The sequence below is a fragment of the Loxodonta africana genome, chromosome 15 (assembly GCF_030014295.1).
Source record: "Loxodonta africana isolate mLoxAfr1 chromosome 15, mLoxAfr1.hap2, whole genome shotgun sequence".
Classification (NCBI taxonomy): Eukaryota; Metazoa; Chordata; class Mammalia; order Proboscidea; family Elephantidae; genus Loxodonta; species Loxodonta africana.
Window position 1 is genome coordinate 3,952,418 of NC_087356.1, and position 23,399 is coordinate 3,975,816.

At 43.0% G+C, this 23,399-nt stretch overlaps 1 protein-coding gene and 1 long non-coding RNA gene across 4 annotated transcripts in view; one reads left to right on the plus strand and one right to left on the minus strand.

Annotated features, from left to right (window-relative positions):
• Positions 1-16,733, plus strand: part of LOC111751550 (uncharacterized) — a 33,136-nt gene extending 16,403 nt beyond the window's left edge. For both annotated transcript variants that reach the window (XR_002786647.2, XR_002786648.2), the window contains one exon: positions 10,922-16,733. This is a non-coding gene — a long non-coding RNA (uncharacterized LOC111751550). The remainder of the gene's footprint in view (positions 1-10,921) is intronic.
• A 243-nt stretch (positions 16,734-16,976) lies between these two features.
• The window catches only part of CRACDL (CRACD like), a 157,999-nt gene continuing 151,576 nt past the window's right edge, over positions 16,977-23,399 (minus strand). The window contains exons 8-10 of one of the 2 annotated variants that reach the window (XM_064268446.1): positions 20,026-20,213; positions 18,199-18,340; positions 16,977-17,898 (exon numbers count right to left, since the gene is read on the minus strand). In XM_064268446.1, coding sequence (XP_064124516.1) covers positions 17,756-17,898; positions 18,199-18,340; positions 20,026-20,213 — 473 coding nt within the window. In that variant the 3' untranslated portion in view covers positions 16,977-17,755. The remainder of the gene's footprint in view (positions 17,899-18,198; positions 18,341-20,025; positions 20,214-23,399) is intronic. The other variant, XM_064268447.1, reaches the window with a different exon arrangement.

Sequence of the window (23,399 nt, forward strand, 5' to 3'; positions counted from 1 at the left end):
TCCAGAGCAGAGGAGAGTGAAGAAAACCAAAGACCCAAGGGAGCGATTAGTCTAAGAGACTAACAGATCACGTGTACCACAGTCTATATGACCCTCAGACCAGAAGAACTAGATGGTGCCTGACTACAACTACTGACCACTTTGACTGGGATCACAACAGAGGGTCCCAGACAGAGCAGGAGAAAAATGTAGAACAAAAAATCAAACTCACAAAAAAGATCAGATTTAGTGGTCTGACAGAGACTGAGAGAACTCCTAAGACTATGGCCCTAATGCACCCTTCTGACCTGAAACTGAAGCCATTCCTGGAGGCCACCTTCTAGCCAAATAACAGACAAGCCCATAAAATAAGCAGTAATACCCAAGAGGAACGTGCTCTTTGGAACAATCAATTGTAAGATATCAAAAGGGCAATACTTGCCCAAAAGCAAAGATGAGAAGGCAGGAAGGGCTAGAAAATCAGGATGAAAGGAAATGGGGAACCCAGGTGGCAATGGGGGGAGTGCTGACATATTGTGAGGAATGAAGCCAAGGCCATGAGACTTTACATACACACTATAGAACGGGAATCTAATTTGCTCTGTAAACTTTCACCTAATGCAAAAAAGAAGAAAGTTCCCAGCCTACCATGCCCTGCATCAGCATTAGCAACTGCTTTATTCCACAGGTTCAACACTGCCATAAAACCACGAGCTGAGCAGCTAAGATTTGCAGATAATATTTAAGTGATGCATAGTAGAAAAAAAGGGAAACCCTGGTGGCGTAGTGGTTAAGTGCTGCAGCTCCTAACCAAAGGGTCAGTAGTTCGAATCCTCCAGGTGCTCCTTGGAGACTCTATGGGGCAGTTCTACTCTGTCCTATAGGGTCGCTATGAGTCGGAATCAACTCGATGACACTGGGTTTGGTTTGGTTTTTGGATAGGAAAAAAACCCTTTCTTTCCTGTTTTAAGTGACATGGTTTTTTTTGTTTGTAAAGAGGACATGAGTAAATATTGTGGAAAACCCATTCGTATACCTTTCAAGGCCTCAGTAATCACAGTGGCAATCAAAAGCCCAAAAAGACCTAGGCACTAAATCAGGTGGCTTCAGAAATGCAATAATAAATCTGTAGTCAATTAATCTTTGCAGAGGAAACGGGAAGCACAAATCAACTGGCCTCGGACAATTCATTTTATTTAATCTATCCTTTGGATTTATGAAGGGATCCAGCTAATTCGAAGATGCTTTTCTTGGCACTTGCTGCTCTGGGTGGTTCTTCATCAAGAATATTAAGTTCCTGGAACCAATGACTCACAGCTTTTATTTCTGTGCTTTGTGCTCAGTACCTTGAACCCAGATTTTGCCATCTCAGAAGGTCAAGGAATTAACTCCTTTAGCACCTTAAAGAGGACTGTCTTAGTTATCAAGTGCTGCTATAACAGAAATACTGTAAGTTGATGGCTTTAACAAACAGAATTTTTTTCTCTCACAGTTTAGAAGGCTAGAAGTTTGAATTCAGGGTGCCAGCTCTAAGGGAAGGCTTTTTCTCTCTGTTGGCCCTGGGGGATGGCTTGTCATCAATCTTTCCCTGGTTTAGGAGCTTCTCAGCACAGGGACCCTGGGTCCAAAGGACATGCTCCGCTTCTGGCTCTTCTTTATTGGTGGGATGAGGTCGTACCTCTTTTTGGTCACTTCTCTTTTATATCTCAAAAGAGATTGACTCAAGATACAACCTAATCCTGTAGGTAAATCCTGCCTCATTAACATAACCACCTCTAATCCTGCCTCATTAACATCACAGAGTTTAGGGTTTACAACACATAGGATAATCACAACAGCTCACAAAATGGAGAACAACCACACAATACTGGGAATCATGGCCTGGCCAAGTTGACATATGTTTTTGGGGGACACAATTCAATCCATAACAGAGACTCATCACCTGGATTAAGGTGCTAAAAAGACTTTTCTCTCAAGGAAGAACCCTTCAAATGACGAAATCTGGCTCAACCAACCAGTGCTGACTGAGACTTAAAGGGAGTTTCTAGAACCTTTGCTCTGAATCCCAAGCCTGGGATCACATAAGCCAGTGCATGTTTGAACCTAAAGCTCCTACAGAAGTGATTCAACTAATTCATTACTTTATGCAGCTTAGGGTGTTGCTGTCACTTTCAGCTTTTCGGACTGTTAAAATGATCAATAATATCAATACACAAGGAGGAAGGAGAAAGCAGTTCTGCCTAATGGATTAGCAATATTCTTTCAAAAAAAAAAAATTCTTTCAAAGATCCCTAGAATATGAAGAACTGTGACCAATCCCTTACTCTTCAGAATAAAAACGAGCAGCCCAGGTTAAGATGCCATCCGGGAGACCTTTACAAACTAGCAAATCTGGTTGTTTTTTTAAGTACTATTCCTTATATTGAAACAATGAAAAAATATAAGCAATGGTTGTTTTATATGGCAATGTCTAAAATATTCATACTGTGTATTTGTATTAATTACTTGGTTTAAGTTTCTGCCAAACTCCCCTGTGTATTTCAGCCAGTGGGAAAATTTACTCTATAGCTTCAGATTTTCTAAGTTACTGGCTGCTGGGTTAAAAACCAAAAGTAGGCTAAGACAGAAGACTGGCACACATGTTTACCTTGCCTTCTTCCCAGAGTTCCATGGAGAATACTGTCAAGGAGTATAAAACAGAGTAATTTCATTAGAGAGCTGAGAAGAGGATCTCCTCAGCAGACCATATTTTGCCGTAATTCTGGAAGGGGAGAGTAGATCTGATGATGTTGCTGAGTTAGCTAAAACGGAGTAAGCAACAGCTCAGAAGATGCAAAGGAGAAAACTACCCAGAGACAGAACCTTTGTCTTGGCTCCTGAGATGCTCTGGGCTCAGAATTCTCAGGCATAGAACATGCTAGTGGAAAAAAGGGCTGGAGCTGGATTGGCTCAATGAAGATCTTTGAAGGAATGTAGTCCCACAGGGCAGTTACCTCATAGTGCTGACTTTGAATTTTACCTGAGGCTAAACAGGATAGCTGCCGTCTAAAGAAATAAAATGGTTAAGCGCTGGGCTGCTAACTGAAAGGTTGGTGGTTCAAACCCACCCAGTGGCTCGGCAGGAGAAAGACCTGGAGATCTGCGCCCATAAAGATTACAGCCTAGAAAACCCTACGGGGCAGTTGTACTCTGTAACATGGGGTCACTATAAGTCAAAATCAACTGAATGGCACCTAACAACAACAACAACAAAGAAATGGCATAGTATGGTGGGGGGCAAGTTAGGGTTAAATTCCTATGTGGGTGTTGGTATCCAACCCCAGAGGAAAGTTCTCCTTATTTGGACTTTATGGGGGGTAAGGGAAGTAGCTGTTTCCTGTCTCTGCATGTAAAATTTAGCCTACCAGTTGATCCTCCCTGCCCATGGACTTGGTCTTCCTATTCTGGGAGAGGAATATTGGAAAAGGACTACACGCGTGCAGAGGAACCTGCAGACACTCCCCAAACCAATCAGTCTGGCTTTCATCAAGAAATAAAAATGGACAACTAAGAAAGCCTTGAGGAAAACAAACAGTTTCAAAGAGAAGAATCAAGAAGAGCAATCCAAGGACAGTTTTCAGGGAAAGAGAGAGAATTCAAGAATCAGAAACCTCAGAGGGATATGTGAAGGCATGGCTTCCATGAAACAAGAATAGGTTGACCTAAAAAAAGGAGCAGAGAACAGAATTTCTTGGTAATTACCGATAGGAGTATCAGAACAAGACTGCAAACTTATCCTGACAAGCATGATTTTGAGTATTTGCCAGAGTATAAGAAGAAAGAATCCACATGACCTTAAGGCTTTGAACATTCTCTGTGGACAGGTGGGTTTAGGATCAGAGGATTATATTTATTTCTCTAATTACATGACTTGGCTTTGCAATGAGTAAGATTTACATCATTAAAATACTATAAATGCTATTTATTGGTTTGCAACTTCTAGCATCAACTTCTGGCAAAGCACCATGGATCTAGCAAATGTATAAAACAGGATTCAAACATTACAACATTGATATTGTAAAGGTAACAGTGGAACAGACAGTAGTGGGGGCAAGATGGGGAGGACTGTACAGTGATGAAAGAATAACAAGATCTTCCTATCACAGAGGAGAAGATCAAGAGTAACAGTCTCCTGTTAATGGAAAAAGAAATAGCAAAATTATAAAGGTACACAAAATAAAAACCATATATATATGGTTTTTATTTTGTGTACCTTTATATCTATATAGATATATCTCACACAAATTTGAGGGAGTAGTGGAGGACTGAGGTAACATACGTCAGGCAGATTTCTCATATTTCGTAGTGGGGTGTCAGTAGATACCATAAAAATTAATGAATTAGGAAATAAAATTTTAAGCACATTATCTAGAACTATGGTTGTAAACACCTCCCCAAAATACAGAAAACAGTTAAATTTGGTTACTCTGGAGAGTTGCACTGCCTCTGGGAGTGCAAGATTTTGACATTTCATTTAACACTAGTCTTTATAAAACAGGGGGGAACTCTGGTGGCGTAGTGGCTAAGAGCTTGGCTGCTAACCAAACGGTTGGCAGTTCGAGTCTACTAGGCATTCCTTGGAAACCCTATGGGGCAGTTCTAGTCTGTCCTGTAGGATCGCTATGAGTTGGAATTGACTCGAGGGCAATGGGTTTGGTTTTTGGTTTTGTATAAAACAGGGATTGGCAAACTATGGCTTACAGGCCGGCTGCCTATTTTTGTAAAGGAGTTTTTACTGGAATACAGACACACTCACTTGTATCATCTATGGCTGATTTTGCACTACAGTGGCAGAGTTGAGTAGTGACAGAGACCCTATGGCCTTTGAGCCTAAATTATTTCATATTTATTGTCTGGACTTTCACAGGAAAAGTTTGATCTGTGCTATAGACTATACTTCTTTTTTTTAATGTGTGCATGCATTATTTTATTTTTAAAAAAGAAAGTTGAAGTGGAAAAATTAAAACTTCACATTTTTCACTACTTCTAAACCAGTGTAAACTTGTACTCTAGGCTACAAAAACCTCTATATAACTTATTTTCACTCTTAGTCTCTAATCACAATGCATTAGATCCTGGAAATGGGTTATTCACCTTTGAGGCCAAGAGAAGATGTAGAAACAGAAGAAGTTAGTTTGCCATCTGCTTTATTCCCCATCCCCTTCCCAAAGACTAGTTTTCAAGGAAGTGTAATGAAAAGGTTAACTTTTGTTTTATTCTGCATGACAATCTTTAAAAAGTCTTTTTAAATCAAAGGAAGTACAACTGACAGAAACCCCAACAACACGGAGATTGTAAATAAGGTGCTACTGACTAACAACTAAATAATAAATAACATTAAACAAACAAACAAAAAACCAAACCCATTGCCTTCAAGTTGAATCTGATTCATAATGACCCTATAGGACAGAGTAGAACTGCCCCATACAGGTTCCAAGGAGTGCCTGGTGGATTCCAACTGCCAACCTTTTGGTTAGCAGCTGTAGCTCTTAACCCCTATGCCACCAGGGTTTTCCCCATGGTACTAGACCCCTTTAAAGTGTTGAAAAGCAGAGATGTCACCTTGAGGACTAAGGTGTGCCTGACCCAAGTCATGGTGTTTTCAATTGCCTCACATGCATGTGAAAGGTGGTTGATGAGTAAGGAAGATGGAAGAAGAATTGATACCTTTGAATTGTGGTGTTGGAGAATACTGAATACACCATGGACTGCCAAAAGAACAAACAAATCTGTCTTGAAAGAAGTACAACCAGAATGCTCCTTAGAAGCAAGAATGGTGAGACTACATCTCACATACTTTGGACATGTTATCAGGAGGGATCAGTCCCTGGAAAAGGACATCATGCTTTGTAAAGTAGGAGGTCAGGGAAAAAGAGGAAGACATTCAATGAGATGGATTGACACAGTGGCTGCAACAATGGGCTCAAGTGTGACAATGATTGTGAGGATGGTGCAGGGCCAGGCAGTGTTTTGCTCTGTTGTATATAGGGTTGCTATAAGTTGGAACTGACTCAGCAGCATCTAACAACAACATGATACTAGCTGTGAGAGGGGAATAATACTGGCTGGATCTATATCCTTATTTCCCCCTGTGGGACCAAAGTCTTAATTTATAGGAGGAAGGGCAACAAAAATTGTAGCCTCAAGTCATTGGTAGAAACCCACTGCAGCTGGGGCAGTGGGACAGAAAACAAAAAGCTCTACCCCTGGTAAAGGGGCAGGAATACTTACGAAGTTCACAACTCTGAGTCCCAGGTTCAAGTACCTGCCTCAGACTGAGGTTTAACAAGAACATCAGAGAGTGCCCCCCCCTTTTCCCCCCATAATGCTAGTAAGCATCAAGTAAAAATAATGTGTGTTGTTGTTGTTGTTAGATGCCCTCGAGTCAGTTCTGACTCATAGCAACCCCAGGTACAACAAAATGAAACACTGCCTGGTCCTGCACCATCCTCAGAATTGTTATGTTTGAGCCCATTGTTGCAGCCACTGTGTCAATCCGTCTCATTGAGGATCTTTCTCTTTTTTGCTGACCCTCTACTTTACCAAGCATGATGTCCTTCTCTAGGGACTGATCCCTCCTAATAACATGTCCTAAGTATGTGAGATGAAGTCTCTCCACCCTTGCTCCCAAGGAGCACTCTGACTGTATTTCTTCCAAAACAGACTTGTTCCTTCTTCTGGCAGTCCATGGTATATTCAATAATCTTCACCAACACCAAAATGCAAAGGCATCAGTTCTTCTCTGGGCTTCCTTATTCATCGTCCAGCTTTAGCATGCATATGAGGAGACTGAAAACACCATGGCTTGGGCCAGGCGCACCTTAGTCCTCAAGGTGACATCTTTGCTTTTTAACACTTTAAAGAGTTCTTTTGCGGCAGATTTGCCCAAAGCAATATGTCATTTGATTTCTTGACTGTTGCTTCCATGAGCGTTAATTGTGGATCCAAGTAAAATAAAGTCCTTGACAATGTCAGTCTTTTCTCCATTTATCATGATGTTGCTCATTGGTCCAGTTGTGAGGATTTTTGTTTTCTTTTTTGTTTTTTAAAGAAAACAAAAAATAATGGGTACAGTTGGGAAATCTACACAAGACAGATTCTCTCTGGGGAGCAGTGCAAAGGGAAGACCCAAAGCCAATTAGAGAGCTCATATTCACAAAAACTGTCTGAAAAATTAGCCCACAGAAGATAACTAGAGAAATCTGAAGCCTCTGGTGCACTGAAAGTAACTATAACAACAAAAAATCAAGAAACTTCAAATCAGTCCAACTCTTGACTAAAATAATACAACTTCCCATATTAAAAGACTGATAAAAGGAGAGGCAGATTCATCTCCAAGCATAAAAAACATTTACCTTAATATACATTGTCCTATTCAATAGTTTTCAACAAGAAAATATGTGGTATACAAAATAGGCAAGGAAACACACACACACACTCACACACGCACACACACACACATATCTGAAGAGATGATGCAATCACTGTAACCAGACTCAGATATGACAGAGATATTGGACCTATCATACATTAACTATGATTACTATGATAAAAGCTGTAATGGAAAAATTAGACAACATACAAGAGATAGATAATTTCAGAAGAGAGATGGAAACTATAAGATACAAATTGAAATGCTAGGAAAAAAACAGTGACAAATAAAAAATGCCTTTTTTGATGAACTCATCAGTAGAACTGACAGAGCTGAGAAAAGAACCAGTGAACTTAAGAGAGGTTAACAGAAATTAGCCAAACTGAAATGCAAAGAGAAAAAATGTGAAAACAAAACAGGGCATTCAAGAGCTGTGGGACAATATCAAACTAACAGAGGCATAATTGGAATCCCAGAAGGAGAAGAAAGAGAAAATGGGGCAGAAGAAATATTTGAAAAAACAATGGTTGATAACTTTCTAAAATTAGGAGCAGACACCAAAACACAGATCCAAGAAGGTCAGAGAACATCAAGAAGGATAAGTATCCGTGGAGGAATCTGGAAGGCATTATGCTGAGTGAAATTAGTCGGCTGCAAAAGGACAAATATTTTATAAGACTACTGTTATAAGAACTCGAGAAATAGTTTAAACAGAGAAGAAAATATTCTTTGACAGTTACGAGAGGGAGGAGGGAGGGGTGGAGGGAGGAAGAGAGGTTTTCACTAATTAGATAGTAGATAAGAACTATTTTAGGTGAAGGGAAGGACAACACACAATACAGAAGAGTTCAGCACAACTGACCTAACCAAAAGTAAAGAAGTTTCCGAATAAACTGAACGCTTTGAAGGCCAGCATAGCAGGGGCAGGGGTTTGGGAACCATGGTTTCAGGGGACATCTAAGTCAATCGGCGTAATAAAATCTATTAAGAAAACATTCTGCATCCCACTTTGGAGAGTGGTATCTGGGGTCTTAAAGCTAGCAAGCAGCCATCTAAGATGCATCAATTGGTCTCAACCCACCTGGAGCAAAGGAGAATGAAGAACACCAAGGACACAAGGTGATTACGAGCCCAAGAGACAGAAAGGGCCACATAAACCAAAGACTACATCAGCCTGAGACCAGAAGAACTAGATGGTGCTGGCTACAGCCAATGACTGCCCTGACAGGGAACACAACAAGGACCCCTGAGGGAGGAGGAGAGCAGTGGGATGCAGACCCCAAATTCTTGTACAAACACCAGACTTAATGGTCTGACTGAGACTGGAATGGCCCCAGAGGTCATGGTCCCCAGACCTTCTGTTAGCCCAAGACAGGAAACATTCCTAAAGCTAACTCTTCAGACAGGAATTAGACTACACTTTATGGGATAGACAATGATAGTGGTGAAGAATGAGCTTCTTGTATCAAGTAGACACATGAGACTATGTTGGCATCTCCTGTCTGAAGAGGAGATGAGAGGGCAGAGGGTGTCAGAAGCTGGCTGAATGGACATGAAATGAAATAGAGGAGGGAAGGAGTGTGCTGTCTAATTAGGGGGAGAGCAGTTAGGAGTATATAGCAAGGTGTTTATAAATTTTTGTATGAGAGTCCGACTTGATTTGTAAGCTTTCACTTAAAACATAATAAAAATTTAAAAAATACTTTTAAATTAAAAAAAAAAGATAAGTATCAAAACAAAACCAAATGACAGAACACTCACCCACTCAACCTACCAAGCAAACAAACAAACACACTAAGGCATATCATATTAAAACTGCTGAAAATCAAAGTCAAAGGGAAAATCTTGATGATAGCCAGAGGAAAAAATAAGACATGCATACAGAGGAATAAGGATAAGAATTATAACAGGCTTCTCATCAGAAATCATACAAGCCAGAGGACAATGGGTTGATACTTGTAAAGTGCTGGGGGGAAAAGAGCAGTGTCAATCAAGAATTCTATACCTAGTTAAAATATTCTTAAAAAGTGAAAGAGAAATAAAAACTTCCTCAGACAAACAAAAATTGAATTAATTGCCAGCAAACCTACTCTACTACAAATGTTAAAGGAAGTTTTCCAGGCAGAAGAAATATGATAAAGATCAGAAAAGCTTCAGAAATGAAATAAATGAAGGCAAAGTAAAATCTTTTCTTCCTTATTTTATTTGCTTTAAAAGACAACTGACTATTAAAAATATTAGCAATGGAATATAAAAAAAAAATAGCATATGTAAAAGTGAAATGTATGACAATAATGGCACAAGAGACAGGAGGGAGGAATTGGAACTACACTGCTATAAGGTCTTTATAATACCCGTGAAAAGAAAAAAAAAATTTTTTTTGAAGCAGTATAATATTATTTGACGGTAGACTCAGTTTATTTTAAACCGTATTTTGTAAACCTAGAGCAACCACCAAAAAAGTTTTTAAAAAGTGGTATAAAAATAAGTTAATAGAGGAGATAATACTGAATCATAAAATAATGTGCTTTCAGATCCAGAGAAGGTTGTAAAAGAGGAAATAAGAACAAATGGAACACATGTCAAATAGGTAGTAAGATGGCAAATTTTAATCCAACCATATCAATAATATTTTAAATGTGAATGGTCCAAATTCATCAGTTAAAAGATAAGAAAGCAAGGCTCACCTATATGCTGTCTACAATAAACCCACTTTAAATATAAAGATATACATAGGTTAAAAGTAAAAGGAGAGAGAAAAATATACCATACAAACACTAACCAAAAGAAAGGAGGGGTAGCAATATTAATTTCAAAGTCAATTTGAGAACAAAAAAGATTATCAGGGATAAGGAGGGACATTACATAATGATAAAAGGGTCAATCCTCCAAGGAGACATAACAATCCTATGTGTTTGCACCTAACAACAGAGCTTCAAGACATGTAAGGCAAAAACCGATAGATTTGAAAAGAGAAAGACAAATCCACGATTATAGTTGGAGAGTTCAACACTCCTCTTTCAGTAATTAATAGAACAAGCAGGCAGAAAATCTATAAGGACACAAATGACTTGAACAACACTATCAACCAACTTGACCTAATATTTATAGAACACTCCACACAACAAAAGCATTTCTCAGGTCCACATGGAATATTTACCAAGAACAGTCACCATATTCTGGGCCATAAAAAAGGCAATTTGAAGGCAATATTCCATGTACTAGGTAGTTTTGGTCTGACACAAACCAGAAAAAAGCAGACTTGGGTAGTTTGAAAAAAGCTCCTCAAGTATTTGTGGTTCTCCCGGCCCCCCACCTCCCCTTTCACGCTCTCCTCCAGCCACTTCTGCTAAGAACTTTGGGCTGAACTCTGGCAAGCAGGGAATGAAGGAGGGAGGGTTGTAAGTGACTGGAGCTGCATTTCCTTTCAGACCGACCCTGCATGGAAATATCTATGTAGCACTCATAAACGGCTCATCATTGTTTATGCATCCACGCAATAGCATTGACTAAGCATCTACTCTGTTCCAGGCCCAGCACTATGTCCTCTACTGATGAGAACACACAGACACCAGTAAAGGATGAGGTTGCCAGTCCTGATGGGGAGCTTGTAGACAGAGCCTGTGGCCTTCTGCAGACCAAACCAAAGGGATGTCCTGAGAACAAATGAGGAGTCAAGGAGACTGACGATGTATGAAACTCGAGAGAGAAAGTACAATGAAAAAACTGGAGATTATTTTCTTTTTCCTAATAAACAACCATCTGCCAGAAGTATCACAGCTCATGCTAAGCCTCACTGGAGACTCACCACAAAGGCTCAGAGCTGGTGGGGCCCAAGAGATCATCTTCCCAGTCCCAGAATCAGAAAGGCAACCCTAACCCTAAATAGATGTCCACAGCGCCATGGGAATAGATTATAAAGAGATGAGAGCTCTGTAAACCTGCTACAGCCAGAGCACAGGTGTCCAGTGGGCTCCCAGAACCACAGCCTTAGAGGGTCCCTAGATGGCCAAGGACATGTCTGGGACCAGCCACTGCCAGAAAAGCCAGCTCTTAACTCGGCCACTTTGAATTCAGGGCCCAGCCCTACACCCCTTGTAAACTCCTCACATACTAGGAGGGTTTCAGCCACCAGTGAGCGGTGTGCCAAGAGACAGCGCAGTTTAAGGCTAGCGCTCCTGAGGGCTGCGCCCTATTCACCATTGCTGTGGGCATCCAGCCTCTGCCCCGTCCTGTGGCCTCGCATGAGCCAGGGCCATCCAGTGGTGGAAGCACTTGACCCTCACAGACTGGACGGTAGCTGGGGGCCGTGGGCGGACGACAATGAAAACAATTTGATGATCCTCTTCCTCTCCCGCTGCCCCGACTTTGGAAGAAAGAGGAAGAATCTAAGTATAAAGGCTTTAGCTTCTGAAAGATTGGGTTTATTTTGTCTCAAGGACTTCCTAGTGATCTGATTTTGGTTTCTTTGTCTCAGTGGCAATTATTGCATTTTCCTAAGTTTGATACCAGAGTTCTGATCCCTGTGGGAAACCTTTCAGAGGCAGCTTGTTCTTCATTGGACAGTGGGCTAAATGTTGAATGTCTGTGCTCCCGCAAGTGCACGTGGCAGGGAGTGCAGGTCTGGAAGTCTGGAAGCTTCTGGTCTCTCTGCAAATACTTCAGGGAGCCTTTCAGAGAGGTTATTAAGCAAGCCCCTGGAGCACACCCCCAAAACAAGTCGGACTGTTGTTGTTCTCAGTAGTCTCTGGGCATCCCAAACACATCTCTCCTTTATTTCCACGCTAATGAGAATAATCTCCCAGTGGAGGAGGCAGGAAGGAAGCTAGACAATGCATTTCCATAAAGCAAAGGTCAACGACTGTCTCAGCACTTGAGCCAATACCCGAAACACATGCATTCAGCCTGTACTATTTTTGCTACTTGGTCCTTAAAAAAGCCTATTTCCTAGAAATTTGTTTCATCCATCCAGGAAAAAGTGAAGAGTTCCCTTTACATGGAAGTTAGACAGAACTGACTGAAAGGCTCAGGGGTGAGGCTGGGGAAGCAGATCGCCAACTTTCCATCACCTACGTCTGCAGAGGACAATCGAGAAGGTCCCATCTTCTGACTGGTTCTGCATGGCTTCTTTCTCTGGTAACAACAAGTTTTCAAAGAACTCTGGACAACTACAAAACCAAAAAGCCAGACCAAGTGCCAGGGAGTCGATTCCGATTCACGGTGACCCCATGTGTTTCAGAGCAAAAGCGTGCCCCATTAGGTTTTTATGGCTGTGTGACCTTTCGGAAGCAGATCACCAAGCCTGCCTTCCCAGGTTCCTCTGGGTGAGTTCAAACCTTCAACCTTTTGGTTAGTAGTTACTGTTCAACCATTTGCACCACCCAGGGCGTGAAACTCTTATCTGGATTATTTTCTGAATGATTACTTCTCGGTAATAATTAGCATTAGGAGCAATTTGTAAAAGGCCTCTGCCTGAGAATCCTACATGCTGTAGAGTTCTAGGTACAGAGTGGCCCCGAATTAGGAGGATGGGTTGGGGGCACCCAGTCCAAAATCCTTGCCAGGGTGAGGATCAGCTGGCATCCTGGAGGAAAGGCAATTTTCCCTCAGTTTGCTCACTTTGAGTGTCAAGGAGCTAACTCCCAAGCAGGGCATTCTATCCCATGCTAATCTAATAGTGAGAACATTTCTTCTTTTCTCCTCTTGAGCTTTCATTTCTGGTCCTGGTTGTTTGTTCTCTGAGGAGTTACACAGAGTTAAGTCAGCTGTCTCCATCAAACATCTGAAGACATCTATCCTGCCTCCCCTGAGCTAAACATCCTTGTGCTCTGAGTATCTCTTACAGGGGCCCTTCTTGCCATCCTGGTTGTTCTCCTCTGAACCCTCTCCAGCAAGTCAGGCTTTGTATGTGGGCTGCATATCGCTTCTGCCTGCATTCCACTGGCCAGAACTCAAGTACAGGTCCCACATGCAGGTAGGTGTATGTGTTGGGGGTGAGAGGTGGCTGGAGAGGTAGTACACAGATGGGTGTCTGCTTCCAGGAACAGCTCCACACTATACAAGGGGAGCACAGGCTGCAACTATGGAGGTGTCAAATTTTTTTTTCTCATATTTTGCTGATGTATGTTTTTTGTTGCTGTTGTTAGCTGCTGTCTAGTTGCCCCTGATCATGGTGACCCGATGCACAATGAGATCCACCCATTGCAATCTATAGGGTTTTCATTGGCTGATTTTTCACAAGTGGATTGCCCAGCCCTTCTTCTTAGTCCTTCTTAGTCTGGAAGGTCTGCTGAAACCTGTTCAGCATCATAGCCACACACAAATCTCACTAACAGATGGGTGGTGGTTGCACGTGAGGTGCACTGGCAGGGAATTGAACCCGGGTCTCTCACATGGGAGGTGAGAAGTCTACCACTGAACCACTATTGTTCCCCCATATATACTCTTAGTCCCAAACAAAATATTAAATTTAAATAAAGTAGGGATTTTCACTTCAGGGACCAGAAAAAGCATATGAAACTTCTGTATTAGTTACTCATTACTGTGCAACAAGTTACCCCCAAATTTAGTGGTTTATAACAATAATAAACATCTATTATCTCAGTTTTGATGGGTCAGGATTTGGGAGTGGATTAGCTGGGCAGTTCTGGCTTGGGATGCGGTTAAGACACTCACGAGGTTGTGGTCACGATACTAGCTGGGATGCAGTCATTTGAAAGCTTGACCGAAGCTGGAGGATGGACCCATTTCCAAGGTTGCTCATTCACATGGCTGGCAAGTTGGTGCTGGTGGTTGACAGGAGGCCCCAGTTCCTTCCCATGTGGACCTCTCCACAGGCTGAGGGTCCTCAAGATGTGGCAACTGACTTCCCTCAGAGCAAACAATCCATGAGTGCGAGGTAAATGCAGCAATGTTTCTCATTAGCTAGCCTCAGAAGTGACAGTCACGTCTGCTATGTGCTATTTGAAGTTGGCACTAAGTCCAGTCCATGCTCAAGGGAATGGAAATTTGAAGGGAAGGGCATCAAAGAATTTTTGGACATATTTTAAAGCCACCACAGCTGCCATAAAAAAAAAAAAAATTCCCTATTGTCTTCTCTTAAGATCTAATACAAAGATGGTTATCTTTTGATTTTTTTTCTTCTATCTTCCACTTAAAACTGATGCAAATCTAGAGTCCACCTCACTGACGGCATTTTTCTTACAATTTCTGGCACACGTAGATTTACTCATTACCTTTTCATCTCTTTCTCTCCTAGGAAATAGATGAGTATTTTCTCCTCAGATGAGGAAGCCTTGGCTATTCTCAAAATGGCAGCCTCCCCTGAGCTAGAGGCAGTGACAGTAGTCTTAGAGAAAGGCTTATTCAAATCCAGAAGGAGCCGTGAGGGGAGATGTCTTCAGGGCTGTTTTCAATTTAGTAAGCCCTATAAAATGAATTCTTCGATGGAAGAAGTGTGACAACTAAGGACATATGGACTCACAAGAACCTCCCTGAAACCCCAGATCTTACTGGTGGTGGTCGTTAGCAGTGATCAAAGGATAGGCTTGAATGAGGTGTAGAAATTTTTATTTATCAAAATTCTCTTCAGTGAGACCACTTCTGCTTCTTGCCCTGGCCAGCATGTCCCAGCTACACTGCTCCTTGAACATGTCAGGTGTGATTCCCTCTTCCGGGCCTCTGCAGAGCTCCTTCCTCAGACTGGTTTGTTCTCCCTCAGTTCTTTTCGTGGATAGTTCATTTTTATAATTAAGTCACCTCTTCAGCAAACCCTTTCCTAACCATTTAATCTCAAGTAGCTCTTCTGCCACGACCAAGTCCCTCTGTTTTAGGTTTATGGTTACACTCATTGCTATTTTTCCAGGTTTTTTCATGTGTATTTATTTAGTGTGTTACCCCAACTACAATGCCTGTGCCATGAGATCAGCCTGTTTATACATTTGCTCTTCAGGGTGCCCCAGTCCCTTGTAGGATGCCTGGCACAGAGGTGTTGAGTGAAAGAAGGAATGAGTGGACAGGCCACTTAGCTCAGCTGGATGCTCATGGTTAAAAATTGCAAAACCAAAAAAACTCTCACACTTTCTCTAGCCCTTCTGAAAAACTAAAGGGTGAGCATGGTCCCCCAAGGAGGCACCACAAGGTGCGAGCTTGCCCTGTGACATAAGAGTGCTCAAGGGTAAACTCAGGGCTTTCATGTCTAGTCTTTGAGGACAGTTGTTCAACTCTGCACTAATACTTTTTTAAAATGGGGGTGTCAATTGAGGGCAGTTATTATGGATTGTGTCTCCCCAAAAATGTGTTGGAGTTCTAACCCCTATACCTGTGGATGTGATCCTGTTTCCAAACAGAGTTTTCTTTGTTATGTTAACGGAGCCATACCAGAGTCCGGTGTGTCCTAAACAGGAAATCACTTCTGAGTTAAAAAAGCAGATTACACATGGAGGCACGCAAACATGTGGGATAATAATACATGACGTTGCTCGTTTGGAACTACTCAGTCTAAGCTTTTTGGATCACGGCTCGATGGGTCAAGTTATTGTGTACAGCATATTCGCCATGGAATTCCATTTTGATGCACGTTAAGAGTACACAATTAATAAATCAATTTGGTTGGAAAAAATTGTCTCAGGACTTTGTACATTAAGCTGTGAGAAGTCACCAGACTGTGCACTTCATTATGCCATCGGGTGTTTCGTATTCTGAGCTCAATAAAGGTACATTGCCTCAAGCCGTATAGTTCTAACAGGTAGAAAAGGGATTATTCATGAAGATGGAAAATACAATAAAGTAGAAGACCTTCCAAAAGAAAAAATCAAACTTGTTGCCATCGAGTCAATTCCAACTCATAGCGACCCTATGGGACAGAGTAGAACTGTCTCATAGGGTTTCCAAGGAACGGTTGGTGGATTTGAACTGCTGACATTTTGGTTAGCAGTGGAGCTCTTAACCACTGAGCCACCAGGAATCCAGAAGACCTTAGAGTCTTCTAAAATCAATAACAACATATGGTGCCACATACGAATCCACCAGTCACTCCTTGGAAACCCTGTAGGGGGTAGTTCTACTCTGTCCTATAGGGTCACTATAAGTCGGAATCAACTTGATGGCAACAGGTTTTTTTTTAGTGATTCTGATGGATAAATGGCCTCAGCTATATATACTCCCATAGAGATTAACTTGTTCAAAAGAACAAATTGAAAATGTTTAAAAAAAAATAAAGAGGTCTATAACTTAGAGACCCAAATTTATGCTCTCCCTCTTCATTCCGCATTCAGGGCTCACCCTGCCTGACACATTAATAACCCAGTTTTCAGAAGAAATGTGCAGGTTAGATTAATTAGGTACTAAAGAATTTTTTTTTTTTAAAGAATAAAAACTTTTCAGAAAACTATGTATTTTAGTATGTTGTACCAAATAGATTAAAAAAAAAAAAAAAACCCTCAAAACCCTACATTATCTACTGACTTCCAAAAATGAACATCAAAATTTTTATTGGAAAAAAAAAATCTTTTTCAAAAACACAAATTCCAAAATGAATCCAACTGGGATTTTAAACCAGGTTTTTTTTTTTTTTTTTTTTTACGTATTAAAAGAAACTCCACACACAGTACTTAGCTCAGTGTTGGAAGACATTCCATAAATGTGAGTAGAAATAACCTTTACCATATGACAGAAAGTACCTTTGAGATCTTTTATTGAACAGGCAATGCATTGTGCAATGGTTAAGGATACAGACGGCTAGAGGAAAATGTCTTTAAAAATTATGTTTGGAAACAGTCTATTAACTGATGAACCTGGTATGCTCCTTTCTCTTCTTCTTGGAGTGACTAGCTTCAGAAAAACAGATGGTTTTATAGCTGCTCTTGGAAATGGCATCTGCTTTACCATAGATGTCATGCCTCGTAGTAAACACGGAAAAAGAAGACAGGCTCAACAGGCAAGACAGCGACCAGAGACGGGGGTTGATCTCAGATGGAAGCACAGCACACACACGCTCCTGGCACGCCTTCTCTTCTTGTCTTGCAACTACGTTCTAGTTTTTCATCCACATTCTATTTCTTCTGCCTTGTCTGAGCCTCCTCATTTAAGGGAATGCTAAAAAACTCACATTCATCCGTTGGGCACAAGAACACATTCCTGGCCTTCTTCCAAGGTGTTCTTGTTTTAGGGCAGCTCTGGCCCAGGATTATGGCTGTGTGTTTGTCCTCCTTGTTGGTCTGAGTTCCTTCCTCCCCTCTGAGCTCTCTCCCATCGCTTGATAAAATCACTCTTAAGTTTCACAGTTTGCCTGCCATGATTTAATGGCGGTTTTTAAGTAGGTGGCTCATGAAGGTAGCAGACAGTCTTTATCAGCACTCAGTCAACCTATTTTATAATTTGGGGCATGTCACTCCAGGCTTGCGACTTCTTTCTGGCAAGTTCCATCCAGGATGGCTGATCCACACTGGCATAACTGGCTCTCTTCAGCTGATTCAGTTCTTTCTCCACCATCACTGCAGACTGAGCCGCTGGAAAGAAAACAAACAGAAACGTGAGAAATGAGCTAGATTTTCACTTAAGCCTCTTGCATTTCTTTAAAATACCCATCAAGGTCCTGACTGCGTTCTCAAACATAAAACCCATTCATATGTAAACATGTAAAGAGGACTTAGCAGAGAATATGTAAAGTGGGTGGCAAACAGGCTTCAGAACAGGCTTGTGCAATTTCAGCAACGCAGTGACTTGAGAGAAACTTCCACAATAAAAACTGCAATAACAATCCCAGATGCTTATTGCAAAATATTTGGTAGGACTTGTATACTGCATACCCAAGTTCTGATGGGACAGTGAGATCCCTCTTTGCAGCCCTTCTTTGAGGTTGGGCTTTGTCCCGTGCTTCCGTTCTACAGAGGGCTTGACAGCTGCTATCACGAAAGACTTGCTTCGGATAAAGTCGGCTTGTTTGGACTCCTATGGGGACACAAAAAAGATACACACTATGTGGCCATCTGTGACTCAGATAGGAGGCAAATATAACCAAAGTGAGGTTTACTTTCCCCAAAAGGTTTCTCTCCCAAGATGAACCATGCCTGCTGGCACTTTGTTAAGGGAGCTCTGGCCTGACAACTCACTGACCCCAAGCCCTCCGAATGCCAGAGCTCAGACCAGTGCTGGTCCTTATTCTGAGCCCACTCCTGTGTCACGGCCTCTTTCCTGTCCTCAGCCCCAGATGGTTGGACTTCAGGAACTTCATTTGAAAATCAATATTAACTGTGCTTGGAAATATTTTTGAGATTTTTTTGATACTTGGTGTGAGTGACCATTGATGCCCCAAACTGGGAATCACTGATCAATATTCCTTTTATAAAGTCCCTAAGCCTGCGTGAGGCTTTTTTTTTTAATTGTGCTTTAGGCAAAAGTTTACAGAGCAAATTAGTTTCTCATCAAACAATTAATACACATACTGTTTTGTGACATTGGCTGTCAACACTCTCCCCTTCCATTCCTCCAGCTTTCCTGTCCCCTCTTGCCTTCTCGTCCTTGTCCCTAGGCTGGTGTGCCCATTCAGTCTTGTATACATAGTTGAACCACATGGGTTATTGTTTGTTTCATAAAAACAAAAGAAAACCCATTGCCATCAAGTGGATTCAGGCTCACAGGCCTATCTAATCTTTGGCTGAAGGGTAAACCTCAGGAGTGACTTCGGTACTGAGTTAAAAGGGTGTCCAGGGGCCATAGTCTCAGGGTTCCCCCAGTCTCTTTTAGACCAATAAGTCTGGTCTTTTTTTGTGAGTTTGAGTCTTGTTCTACGTTTCTTTTTCACTCTCTGTCCAGGGCCCTGTATTGTGATCCCGGTCAGAGCAGTCGGCGGTGGTAGCCAGGCACCATCTAGTTGTGCTGGGACTCAGTCTCCTGCAGGCTGTGGTAGCTGTGGTCCGTTAGTCCTCTGGACTCATCTTCCCTTACACGAGGCCTTTTAAGCACTGGTACAATCTGGAGTTTTAAAATGAAGAGATGCAGGTCCTATGGCAGGCTCAGGCCCATTTCACCACACTGCTGAACAGGCGTGTGGGTTTACTGTGGTGGCTGCTAGGGGAATACAAAAGCTAGAATCTTGGACTGCTTCTAAGCACTGTTATTTGAGTTGAGAAAACTGTTTTCAGTCCAGGAAGCAAAACGGAAGCCCCAGTTGCAGCCCTGCACCCCAGGTGAGGAGGAAGGAGCCCCAGCAGGCAGCCAGCATAGCAGCAAACGCAAGGCTCATTTGTCACCAAGCAATGAGCCAAGATGGAGCTGTTGACACTGTCACCGCGTGTTTCACCGAGAAGTTATTTTAACCTCATTTCATTTCTCCAGAAGCTGAGCCGCGTTGCCTAGGAGGCAGGAAGCAGAGAGCTGCCTTCGCAGCCTAAGTGATTCACTTGCCTCTCTGTCTCCCTAACAGCCCAGCACACGCACAGGGCAGAGGCTTTGACGCAATGGAGGTTATCATGGGCTGAATCGTTTATGGGGCTTCTCCAAGCCTCTACCCACACCAGCCATCATGACAGGTGTGGTCTGGGTGATGACAACACAGGACATGCCGTCAGCATTGGGGTCCCAGCCCCCAGCTGGCGGGCTCCCTCCCAGACCTGAAACAGGAAGCATTTGCATACCTGTGCTCTCTCAGGGGCCTTGGCTGGCTTTCCTGCCTCAGACTTCAGGCTCCGCACCGCAGGACCGTCTTCCTGGTTGGGTGGCTGGTCCGGGACCCCTCGGCGCTTCTGCCGAGCGATAGTGATCCAGGGTGGCATGGGCTGGCTGTCAGCTCCGGGGCCTGCTGCTGCAGGAGACAGGCCCTTGGCTGTGGGTAAAGGCACAAGGTTCTGTAAAGTCCCACCCCTCGCTCAGGCCCACCTTCCGCGTTTCCCACACAGAGAACAGTGTACTGCTCAGGCTCAGGGCTGGGGGAGGTGACATGGGGGGAGGGTCTGGAAGCCTCCTGCTGAAGTTACTATTTTTCTTCAGTGGGCTTTGTGTTCTTATTTACATTTGCCCAGAAGTGCGCCAAAGAGATGATGCTCCTCTAGTCTGAGCCACAAAAAATGAAACACAATGACTCCTACAAGATCAGCGTCCATTTTAAAGCCAGCTTCCTCCTAGGGTAAATCCTTCCTGGGGTGAGATAAAGATAAGTAGTAGACAGAGATCATCCTGCCACTTAGGACCAGAACATACCACCGGTCCCTGGTTTGTTTGGGTATCAAATACACATTTTTGTCCCCCCCCCCACTTTTTTTTAAAGCCATACGCATTATCTCCCCCTTGTGAAGAGTGACGCCCAAACCAGCCATCATTATTTCCCTGCGTGGTCTACGGGAGGAGAAGTAGTGCCTTTGAAGCCAGCGCGCCCTGCTGAGTACTCCTTCCCGTTAGTAGTTTTTATCTTTGGGTGGTAAACCTGCGGGTCCTTACCTATTACTTCACAACTCTCCTGTTATTTTCAGATTTTCTATGATGAGAGTTTATTAAAAAAAATCAAAACCAAACCAGTTGCTGTGGAGCCCATTCCAATTCGTGGTGACCTCATACGTGTTAGAGCGGAACTGTGCATGACAGGGTTTTCGATGGCTTGACCTTTTGGAATCAGATTGCCAAGGCTTTCTTCCAAGGTGCCTCTGAACCACCAACCTTTCGGTTAGGAGCCCAGCGCACCACCTAGGAGATCCTGTGCGTTTATTAACTTCATTTGAAAAAAGAGTTTCTTTTTCCCCCCAGGGAAAAAATACACCGACTCCAAAGGTTCCCCGTGACCTCGTCAGTCTGGATGCTCATTGGTCCCGATAGAAAACAAAGCCAGTGATGGACCTCCCAAATGCCTTGACCCTGGTCACTTTTCTGTTTTCTGGTGTCCTTTTTCCTCCTGCAAAGTGCACCTCCGTAAGTGAGATGAAGACAGAGCTCATCACAGCAACACAGGAGGGTGTCCCCGATGAGCTAGTGCCTTCCTTCTTCATGGCCTGATGCCTCCACACCTCGCTCTGGGGTGTATAGGAGATTACTCTCTTTGCTTTTGCTTCTGTCTCCGATTCAACCTTGGGTTCTTTTCTCTTAGTTCCCTGATCACCAAGGAAGGACGGAGACAGAAGTTACTTGTTATGGGTTGGATTGTGCTCCCTGCCCGTCCCCCCCAAAAGATTATGTTTAAGTCCTAAACTCCAGAATCTGTGAATGTGATCTTGTTTGGAAAGTGGGTCTTTGTAGATGTAATCAGTGAAACTGATACGAGGCTGTACTGGAAGTAGGATGGGTTATAACCCAACATGACTGTTGTGCTTGTGAAAAGAGGAGAAGAGACACACAGACAGACACACAGAGGGAGGACGGCCCTGTGATGACAGGGACAGAGATAGGGTGATGCGGCTAGAAGCCATCCTGGAATCTGGAATGCCAAGGATCATCAGGGATCACCAGAACCTGGGACAGGGCAAGGGTAAATATTCCCCTAGAGTCTTCTCTTAATTTTCCAGTGCTGCCATAAAAAAATATCACAGGTGGGTGGCTTTAAAGAACAGAAATTTATTTCTTCACAGTTCTAGAGGCTAAAAGTCCGAATTCTGGGCGTTGGCTCTAGGGGAAGGTTCGTCATTGTCTTTCAGCTTCTACTAGCTGTAGGCAATTCTTGGTGTTCCTGAGCTGGTAGATTCATCAACCTTCCTCTTTATGTGGTGTCTCCCCAGGTGTGTCTGTCTCTCTGTGTCTGTACACTCCTTTGTAAGACGCTTCTCAGAAGGGATGAGTCGGAACCTACTGGACGGCAATGGGTTTGGTTTGGTTTTGGTCTACTCTGCTATGACTTCATTAACATAACAAATGAAAACCCTATTTCCAAACAGGATCACATGCACAGGTACAGGGGTTAGGAGTTCAGCCTATTTGTTGTTATGTGCTATCGAGTCAATTCTGACTCATAGCAACCCTCTAGGACACAGCACAACTGCCCCACAGGATTTCCAAAACTGTAATCTTTACAGAAGCAGACTGCCACATCTTTCTCCCATGGAGCATTTGGTGCATTCAAACTGCCAACCTTTCAGCTGAGCGCTTAACCACTGTGCCACCAGGGCTTCTTAACATATATGTTAGGGGACACAATTCCACCCATAAAAAGCCTTCGGAAGGAGCATAGCCCTGCCAACTTCCTGAATTCGGATATCTGGGGCCTCCAGAACTGTGAGACAATAAATTTCTCTTGTTTTAAGCTCCCCAGTTTGTAGCACTTTGTTGTGGTGGCCCTAGGCTACAGTCTCCACCTGGGGTTGAGAAGGGTTGTAGGCTTCACATGCACAGACCTCTCCTTGGCTCTGAAACAGCTCCCACCTTTCTCTTGGCTGCTCCCTGAGACCTCCAACCAACTGGTCCCCTGGGAACCTAGCTCCATCTCTTTGACTTACCCCTTGTCCCTTCTCACCTCTTCTCTCTCTGGGCCACTGACTTCCTCCCAAAGTTCAAAGACAAATAGTCACACCCTGAAGCCGCAGCTCTCAATTCTTCTCTACCCTCAACTCAAAACCTCTGCCTGCCTCACCAGTTAATTCCTAACCCAGCTGTAATATAAACACTGTTCTCTACATCCTTCCAACAACTAAGCCAGCCACCCTAAGACCTCTTCCCTGTTCTCAACCTGCTTTACTTCTCTGTAGCTTTGACAGGGCCATGCATCCTCTCTTGGAAGTCCTGGCCTCCTTTGGCATCCTCCATCCCAACCTCTAAGGCTCTTCTCTGGGTCTTTGCCCTTCTCTTGCCCCTAAACCTGTGAAGTCTTCACTGTTCCTGACCCTCAGCCTTCATCTCTTCTTCCCAAAATGTTCTTTCTTTTTCACTTTCCCGATTTCAACACTCAAATTTGCCTAGAATACTTTCAAATGTACAACCCAGCCCTGCTTCTATTCTTAGTCAGAGCTCATTGCTACCTCCTTGCTCTACCTTTCTTTCCTTTCCATCCATCCATCCATCCATCCATCCATCCATCCATCCATCCATCCATCCA